Genomic DNA, 10,232 nt, shown 5'->3' with positions numbered 1-10,232 from the left:
CACCCACGGAGTCATGACGACAGTCACCCAGTGACGCAGCCCCGCCCCCCCACTGCCTGATGCACAGAGTCCGAGGCTGCGTCTCCCCGCACAGCAAGGGGTGGCACCGCTTCCTTTGAAAAACAGGAAATGACACGTCTCCCAGCACAGCAAGGAGCAGGTTCTGGGGAAAGGGCGGCCTCTGGGTGGGGAGCGATCCACTAGTGATCTAGTGATCTACAGCATTTAAAAGGTGTGTGACAGATTGCCGATACGAGCTGTCGACACTGGGTTTTTTTTTCTGATTAAGATGTGGCCAAAGCAAAGCAGATGGTGAACAGAGTTTCGCGGAATCGTCGACAGCGCAGCTTGTTGCCAAGTCGCCAGTGACGTAGAGACTATGGCTCAGATCTCAACCGTGGGAGGCTCAGCCGCCAGCATCGGCCTGTTCTGACCGAACGCTTCACAGATTGCAGGTTCTGAGCCAAGTCAGGCACACTCAGTGTGATGACAGCACTTCTTGGAGTAGGCACGTGACTCTCTTGGCTGGTACTGCAGAATACACGATATTTCAGTTTAGCGTGCCTGGGGTTTATTAAACGGTTCATCCAGTTTTCTCATGGTGTCTGGGGGTAAAAGCACCCACAAGTGTATCTTGAAGAAGAAACGACAAAAATGGAAGCAAAAGTAGCTTTCTCCAGAACAGTAGGAAGCAGGTATAAAGAGTAGATGTAAAAACAGATTATTCAGTCTGAAGTGTGAAGAGTTCAGGGGGGTCTAGCAGCGTACAAAGATGGCTGAAACACAGCAGTCTGGACAGCCTTACTTTTCCAGAAAATTACTCGTCTGTAGTAAATCTAATTTTACTTGATGATGGGAAATAAAAAAAGAGTTGGAGAAACTCAAAGGATAAGAGGTAAAAGGATGTTACCGGTAAACTCTTTTCCACAGTGACAGCATCTTTCTGAATACCAACCTTCCTCTGAAAGTCAAAACGTGCTCCGCAGATTTGAGCAATTTCGTACATCCATCTGAACAAATATGACCAGTGCAGGAGTCCATGTGACACTGCTGGTGGGAACCCAACACAGGGCTTTTGGTTCTTGTTATTGTTCTTGTGGTGGATCAAGTGAATTTGCCGCCTGTCTGGATGCAGCTTACCAGCCTTCAAGGTTTCCAGCCTTGATATTTTGATGCCAAATGCCATAATCAAAATCCACCATCTTCCAGAGTCCATAAGAGTCATATCCCATCTCACTTAAGCACAACTTAAGCATAGACAGGTTCTTCTCAAGCAACTGTAGTGTCTTCCTGGGTCCTAAATTTACATGGTTACCGCCTTTCCTTTCATTCTGGATATGGACGTGAACATCAATCATTTATCAGTACGTAAAAATGTCGTCAGTGCACTAGAATCAGTTGTGCAGTGGCAGTGCACTGCGTCCATGTATCGCCACAAAACGCTAGTCAGGACTTTACACTGATGGTGTAATTTTACTGACAGCCACTGGGTGGCAATATCACTACAGCACCTCCATGAAGGAACATTTTAAACTTTCATTGTAAAAAAAAAACAAAACAAACAAAAAACATTTTATATGAGACAAGAAATATATAAAAAAACTCAAGGTGAAGAACACAGGTGACAGATTGAAAATAGGAGAACATTACCTCATATTTTCAATATATAAGGTAGTAACTTACTATATAATATGTAAGCTAGCAATAATATACAATAAAAAATTGGCCTTCGTGGTGGTGTAGTGCAACATCCTAATCTGTAGCATTGAACCAGATGTTTGATTCCCACACACTCGTATGACACCTGCCTACATCACAGCCTCGTTTTGAAGCCTCTGAGAAGTAGATGGATATTGGTCTCCATAACTAGGGTTAATTCATTTGTAAAGTACTAAAATGAGTGAGATGTGTCTGGATGTAACGCTGTGTATACGTATGTGGCTGCTGTTATTTCTGTTTCTCTCAAACACACACACACACACACACACACACACACACACACACACACACACACACACACACACGTGTATATAGGTGGGAGTGACAGAGGAATTGGGCATTGAGCTATCAATAAAAACAGCTGGAGCACAGCGGAGGTATTTTATTGGTCTGTTAGACACCTCCACCTAGGGACCCGCCTTTCAATCAGCATTTTATATTACCTAGAGAATAACTGACAGGCTGGACAGATAGGAGCAAAGGCGGTGTGTGTGTGTGTGTGTGTGTGTGTATGTGTGTGTATAAATAAAAGCTTTCAGGAGAAAAAAGAAAACAGAGATAAGGAGTACTTTTTCATTCTATTTCCATTCTAAGTAAACTGAACTCGTGTGTGTGTATGTGTGTGTGTGTGTGTGTATGGGAGAGGTTTTTGATGAATGAAGTGTTGAGTCACTCACTCAGACTGAGTCATTAACACATCACAGACGTGTCTCAGGGAGCGTATGCAGGCACACACACGCGATGATTCAATAATTCAATCAATGGGTTTGTGTGTGTGTGTTTGCACGTGTGTGTGTTTTCATTCAGCAATGTCAAATATTAGCATTCTGAGACTTACACTAGTGAACGGACAACATGTGTATTTCTACCCCTGTGAAAACCACATAGCAGGAGTTGAGGTGAGGAAACACAGCACAGATGCAGCCGTTAGCCTGCTGAGCGTGTGCACCTGTGCATGTGTGTGTGTGTGTGTGTGTGGGGGGGGACCGGCAGATAGCCCATGCGTGTTTGTGTTCATACATCACATATATAGGTCAGGTGCGGCATGAAGTGCCGTTACTATGGCAACAAGAAGTCAAACATGACTGCAGTCTCATCAGTGGGATGCATGAAGAAACGCACATGCACAGTCTAACTCTCTCTCTCTCTTTCTCTCTCTTCATTAATTGTACACACTTTGAATGTCTAGAAATTCCTTCTCTCTCTTCCGCTTGTCCCTTCATCAGTCATTTCTGCTTCTTGGCTTCTCCCCTGAGCTTCTTACGTTCCAAAATAACTCCTCCTTACACCTTCTTCCTCTCTCTCTCTCTCTGTCCGTCTATCTCTCTATCTGTCCATCTGTCTATCCCTCTATCTGTCTCTGTCTGTTGCTCCCCTCTGATTTGCTGTCCACTTCTTCATTGATTGTACAGATACCCCCAAGCATGCTGGGTAATAAATCTTCTTGGCTGGCCCAGGAGACTCATGGGAATGCTATGTGCTATTTTTCTCACAAAAAAGGAAAAGAAAGAGGGAAAAGAGGAGATACGGAGAAAGAGAGATCAAAGTTGGACCAGCATGTGTAGTGTTAAAAATGTGGGGCATTTTTACCCACACTCGGGACACATTTTAGTATTTTTTCCCCAGCGTCTGCTGAAGAGTGTAAAGCACAGACGTGTTTGTACATGCTTTACATTAAAACAGAGCACAGCACCGAGGACAGACCCAGGTAAATGCATCACTTACTGTTTTATGGGAGAACCCCCCTTGCCTGTGCGTAGGTTCGAGCTTCAGCTGTGCCAGGTGCCGCTCTTTCATCATGGTGTATTACACGTTTGCGTGCCACGTTAACGGGAATGTTTCCGGGGGACAGATGTCATGTCTGCTGAGTGTCTTTAAAACACGGAACAGTTTGCATGCAATAACAAAGGTGAAACCAATTTCAGGTTTTCTGTGACTACTCTCTCTACAAGTCAAGGGCACCAATACAGTACTACTGTGTTTACACATGCAAAATCAGTAATGAATTATTCATGACATGTATTAGCTAATTTGACTATGAAATGAGAACGTGGGCCTGCCTTCAGTTTGTTTACTTATTAAAAAGGGGCTGTTTGTTCACTGCAAATCTGAGAGTGCAAGAGTCGAACTAAATGGGAAAGTTGAGACAGAGTTGAGTGTGTGTGTGTGTGTGCATGAGCGTGTGTGTGTGTGTGTGTGCATTTGTCCATGCGTGTGTGTGAGTGTGTGTGTGTGTGCATTTGTCCATGCGTGTGTGTGTGTGTGTGTGTGTGTGTGCATTTGTCCATGGGTGTGTGTGTGTGAGAACACCCGCTCCAAAAGGTTCTAAAGTTTATTTGCCATATCAGTAATGGCTTTATAAATAAAGTGAGGAAAAGCTGAATGTTTGACAAATAAATAAATGAAATGAAAACCTACAAAATGAATCCCCAGTAAAAAATCTTTCTCTTCCTCGATCTCTCCCCCTCTTTCTCTTCCTCTCAGAAGCATTCAAACACACCCTGTTTGCACTGTGATCAGAAGCATTAGGACATGCCTGTTTGAAAGCATGTGAGCCCAGAAAAGGCTTTTACATCAAAGATTTTAACGAATGTTGCTATCACAAGAGCACACACACACACACAGACGCGCACACATGCACACACACGCACACACAAACACACACACACGCGTCTTTCTGCATGACTTGGTGTTAACTAATGGAAATAAGTTCTTTCATCTCCTCCTCTCTGCTGAGTACAGAGGACAAATCCCCCCCCCCCCCCCCCCCCCCCCCCCCACCTCCGACTAGATGTGGCCCCTCCACACTCTCTGGGGCCCCACGGACTGACAGACACATCGAGTGGGAGAGGCCCCAGCAGGGCAGGAGGACGAGGTGGGGGTCAAATATATCACAGCCCCTCCAACAACGCACTAGGGCACACACACATACACACTCTCACACACACACACACACACACACACATACACACACACACACACACACACACACTCACACATACACACTCACAGAACGGTAATGAGAGAGTGCTTTTGTAATCAGAAATTTGGAGAATTATCACACAGTCCGTAATATTCTCTCACTCACTCGTCTGTCTAGTTCGGTCTCTAGAGATTGGCTGAAAATAGAACTCCATTTCTGCTCGTCTGTGTGTGTGTGTGTGTGTGTGGGGTGTGTGTTTGTGGCAAGGACAAGTGTGTGTAAGCATCAGCACTGTTGGTCTTTAATTGCTGTCCATTTTGAGAAGGTGAGTCTCCCTCTGAAATGCAGAAATAGGAAGGATGGAAAGAGAAGGAGAGAGAGAATAATAAAGAGAAGGAGAGAGAGAATAATAAAGAGAAGGAGAGGGAGAATAATAAAGGAGATACGGGGCATTCACCACGTTCGAGAAACTGACAACACTGGAAGCAGTCTGCAGGGTTGCCATAGTAATACATGAATCTCACTTCCTGCAAAAGTGGCTGTTTCTTCTGTTGTGGTAGTAGCAGAAATCAGTGCTCTGCGCCGCTGACAACCATCAGAGAGCAGCCTGTCCTTCGTTAGTGTCTGGAGGTTAACGAGTTGAAAAACGCTGCCTTGCTTGTGAGCGTACACGTTGCCCGACACATCCGGGAACGGGAACATAACCTGTTTGGAACGAGCGGACTAAATTTAGCGCTACACCTTTGACCAAAAAACAGGAAAATCTTGACAGTGGTACATTCTGATTGTCAAGGGATGCAGTCGCTTGTGTAAAACGAGTCCACAGGAAAATAAAATGAAATCAACCATTTTAGGAGATGAGTCTATACTTCATTCAAAGTCAGTTGCTCCCACTTGGCATATATATATGTGTGTGTGTGTGTGTGTCTGTATATATATATATATATATATATATATATATATATATATATATATGTATGATGTTTATATACAGTATGTATATATATGTATATATGTATTTGATTTCGTTGCTGTTTAGTGGATAATATTTGTCAGGATGTTGGTGTAACTGGACACAGTAACGTGTCTGGGGAAAGTATGGACATTTATCAGTACCACACAGAATTACTAGAACATCACACTGCAAACTGACCTCTTTGTGTGTGTGTGCTTTGCGTGTGTTTAAGCGTCTGTGTTGTGTTTTTGTATGAAAGAGGCAAAACAAATGTGGGATTTTTTTGGTTCTCTTAAAAAGGCAATTAACAATCACTGCAATCAAGCGGCCCAGATGTCCCCGTGTTTAATCAGCGTGTCTTTATGCTTTAGTGACAACACGTGATTTCAGTGAGAGCTGAACGGGTGAGCGGGAAGTGTGCTAAATATACACCAACATAGCAGTTAATATGTTAATATGGGTTTGGGATCAGGAATTCCACTGTATGCCTTCTCATCTGTGTGCGATTATTAAGGGATATTAAAGGATTTCAGAATAAGAATCCTCCCCACTCATCTGCATTTGTCCTCTTTCTCTCTCACTTTCTCTCCCTCCCTCCCTCCCTTTTTCCTTCTATAACTCTCTCCCGTTTTCTGCTGGACTCCCTCTAGAATGGATCTCAATGCTCTATTTCACCATGCCTTAATGAGCACACACACACACACACACACACACACATACATACACATCAAAAACGTCTCCATCACCTCTGTCTCTGACAGGCCTAAGCTTGAAAAGCTGGCAGTTAATATCAGTCCCTTGCCACATCTCCTCCTTCTCCTACATCTCCTCCTTCTTCTCCCAAATCTCCTCCTCCTGTACTTCCTCCCACTTCACCTTCTCCTCCCACATCCCTCCCACATCACCTCCTCCTGTACCTCCTCCCATTTCACCTTCTACTCCCACATCTTCTCCTTCTACCACATCACCTCCCATATCTCCTCCCCCACCCACACAACCCCCTCATCTCTTCAACCTCCAAACATCATCTCCTTCCCCCCCATATCTCCTCCCTCCTCCCATATCTTCTCCCATATCTCCTCCCATATCTCCTCCCTCCTCCCATATCTTCTCCCATATCTCCTCCCTCCTCCCATATCTCCTCCCATATCTCCTCCCCCCTCCCATATCTCCTCCCATATCTCCTCCCATATCTCCTCCCTCCTCCCATATCTCCTCCCATATCTCCTCCCCCCTCCCATATCTCCTCCCATATCTCCTCCCCCCTCCCATATCTCCTCCCATATCTCCTCCCCCCTCCCATATCTCCCTGTAACGGAGACAGGATCCCCTCTACAACAGCCTGTAGACCCAGTTCATTAGCACATAACAGGAGGAAGCACACGGAGCTTTTACCTCCATGGTGACCTTCAGTCACCCGAGGACGGGACAAAAAGAGTAGAGGAAGAGAAGAACAAAAACAGCAACAAGGCAAAAGGGAGAAAGAGAGAGAGAGAGAGAGAGAGAGAGAGAGAGAGAGAGAGAGGTGAAGAAACAGAAAGAGGCAGAAAGTGAACCAGTCAGCCGTGTCACAACTTTAATGACCTGTTTCACTTGTCTGATGCAATTAAAAACACATACTGCCCTAGTGAAAGAACATATCTCTGAGAGAGCACTCCAAGCGTTTCTATATCAGCTAACACGCACGCGTAACATACGAGGTGAAATGTCAAGTCATATCAAGTCATGCACTTGGGTGGGGGCGGGTTGTGCACGTGCCAATCACACATGTGACCCAATAGGGATTTCTAAGAGCTACTCGTGTGTACAGCATACAGAGCAAAACATCTGAGCACCCTGGAAGGTGTGGGATGCCCAGCAGTCCACAAACCAGATCGTGCCATCCTTCAGCGCAGGTCGAGCTTGGGGGAGCCATTCCATGGGGTAAGGTTTCCAGTCCGTCCCAGTATAAACAAGGTACGTTGGTCACCTCCAAGACCTGGACTAGTTCATTGACTCAGACAAGCTCTCACACCAGCACATTCCCTCCACTTGAGGTGGAGGCCAGAGCAGCGCACCATCTCCGTCCATCTCCATCCATCTCTGCAGCACATGGACTCAAGGTTTAGGGGACATTGAGAAATTAAATGCGAAAGCATTTTGGCGCCTGCTCGATCGTCCTCGGGTGATTTGCTCCTGTGCTTTCGGAAGTGACTCTCTGAGCTCACGAATGGTGATGTCGTTCATAGGTGATTCTCTGAGCTCACTGATGGTGACGTCATTCATAAGTGACTCTAACCTCACTGATGACATCATTCATAAATGGTTCTCTGAGCTCACTGATGATGTCATTCATAAGTGCCTCTCTGAACTCGCTGATGGTGATGTCATTCTTTGGATCAGGTGAAATAAAGGCATAAAGTAAAGGCGCGAGTCCCCTAGCTGGGGAGTCGGAGAGCTTCTTGGGTGCTGGAGATGCAGCGAGTCCCTGTAATGTCTTCCATGAGCTCACATGTCCCTCCTAACAGGAGCCGACGTCAGCCGCGACATCCGAGTCCCATGCCTTCTTCCAGGAAGTCACAGAGTGTAAGTCAGAGAAAGGATTCCATGATCTTCCTTCCTGAATAGGTCCCAGGGCCCATACTGCATATAGGACAGCTGATTTAAGATCAGCTCCCTCTGTTCCCACTGCGGCATTCTTTACAATATGACAAGAAAAGAATGATCTGAGATCAGTGCATTCACTCTGGATGACACACCTCGCTACATCATTTAATAGTTATCTTGCTACCCGACACTTGCTACTTGCTACTTGCTGGGCGGTTTCTGTCTTGATGCTGCACTGTTTTGACTATCACGCTCTACCCTTCTTATTTGAAATGTCTGAGATACTCTAAATAACATTTAAAAAAATTTGTTTTGTCTGTTTTGAAGTATTCTAAGCTAGTATTTATCCACCTTCTGTAAACATGTACTAATGTTCAGGATGCTACATGCGGGTTTTGGGCATGTTCAAAGTTAATGAAGTCTCTTAAGAGTCTTTTCTCTCCTATGATAAAAAAATTTGTAAAAAGCTACATGGTAACCCTACCTGATTTCAGTGATTCAGTGCTGTACAGAATTGTAAATAATCAAACTGATCTTGGTTTGTTTTGGCAAGGCAAAACTCTTAACTGCAATCCATACAATCTCCTTAGTCAAGAACAATTAAACACAGACATACACACATGCGCGCACTCACATACGTATCAAAAAGTATCTGTCATCTACTGATACTGTCATATGTACTGTAAGTCTGGGTGAAAGACAGTGATGTAATGTCCTGTGTTCCTGCGAATGTCTGTGTGATCAATGAGGAAGTGTGTTTACATTCATCGCAGAGTCTCATTTGTGCAGCTGCATTTCAGTCAAACACTTCTGAGATCATTGGCCCTCTGATAGGCTGGCTGGCAGAGTCACGGGACAGGAGAGAGGGCCTCCTCAGTAACATGGTGTTGGTTATGGGAAGAAGACCTCACTGGTCTTTGAAGGTTTGAATTTCACAAAGGACAGCTCAATTTTAACCTGAAGACATGGCAACACCGCAAGGAGAATTGACCTAGACACGTTACTAAACTACCTCAAAAATGATCCTATCATTGTGTGCTTTTTTTCAAGAGGAAGCATAAGACCTTGTGAGCGCTGTAATTACTCCTGTACTGATGAGATCCTGTATAAAGTTCAGCTTCACTGGCATTAAAGAAGAACAGCGCAAGTTCAGCTATAGCCCTACAGCTCACTGGCATGAATCCCTTTAAAATGAATTGTAATCCTCCCATTAAAGTAGAGGAGTGCTAATATTTCATAGATTTTATAACTAAACGGTTGTTATCTTCTGGACGTGGTTTCATACGCAAATCTCAATGGGTGTGGCCATCACCATTTTAGTCTTGTCCTGACGATTGGGGGAGGGGCTTTTGGAAGCCTCTTCCCTCGAGGAGTGTGGCTCTGACAGGATGCTACGTTTGAGCGGGGTGGGCCGAAGACAGGACGTTCCTGACGGAGGGGAGGGCTCGGCGTGTCTGTGGGCACGCGTGACCACGCCCCTCGAGGCCCTACAGGAAGCTCGGCGCCGGTGATGAGTCAGCAGGTCGTATTTCAGGAAGTAGAAAACCTCTTTCACGCCGCAGCGCCGCTCCGGCTCCAGCGCCAGCAGCCGGACGAACATTCGCAGGGCGTCGTCCGAGAAACGCCGCCACTGCGAGGGCACCGCCCCCGGCGGACACGCCCCCTTCTGCCAGCGCTGGAACTCGGCGTAGAAGGCATCGCTAGGCAACGCGGCTTCCCAGGGGAAGTTGCCGGTGAGCATGCAGAACAGCAGTACGCCAAAGGCCCACACGTCCTGGGTGGTGGCCACGACGACGCCCTCCGACCCTGTGACCTGGCAGACCTCGGCGGCCGTGTACGGGATGGTGCCGCTGACGCGCTTGACGCGGCTGCCCACCCGCCGCGTCATGCCGAAGTCGGCCAGCTTCACCCGTCGACACTCGCCGTCGAAGAGGAGGACGTTCTCCGGCTTGACGTCGCGGTGAACCAGACTCTTGCTGTGCATGAAGTCCAGAGCTAAGCCGAGCTGCTGGATACAGCGCTTAACCATGTCCTCGGGCAAACCCGACT

At 46.2% G+C, this 10,232-nt stretch overlaps 1 protein-coding gene across 1 annotated transcript in view; it reads right to left on the bottom strand.

Annotated features, from left to right (window-relative positions):
* Nucleotides 1–7,172: 7,172 nt before the first annotated feature.
* The window catches only part of sbk1 (SH3 domain binding kinase 1), a 7,106-nt gene continuing 4,046 nt past the window's right edge, over nucleotides 7,173–10,232 (bottom strand). The window contains exon 4 of the mRNA XM_076971576.1: nucleotides 7,173–10,230. Coding sequence (XP_076827691.1) covers nucleotides 9,463–10,230 — 768 coding nt within the window. The 3' untranslated portion in view covers nucleotides 7,173–9,462. The remainder of the gene's footprint in view (nucleotides 10,231–10,232) is intronic.

The sequence above is a fragment of the Brachyhypopomus gauderio genome, chromosome 13 (assembly GCF_052324685.1).
Source record: "Brachyhypopomus gauderio isolate BG-103 chromosome 13, BGAUD_0.2, whole genome shotgun sequence".
Taxonomy (NCBI): domain Eukaryota; kingdom Metazoa; phylum Chordata; class Actinopteri; order Gymnotiformes; family Hypopomidae; genus Brachyhypopomus; species Brachyhypopomus gauderio.
Note: the sequence above shows the minus strand (reverse complement) of the source record. Positions and strands in the feature narration are given on the sequence as shown.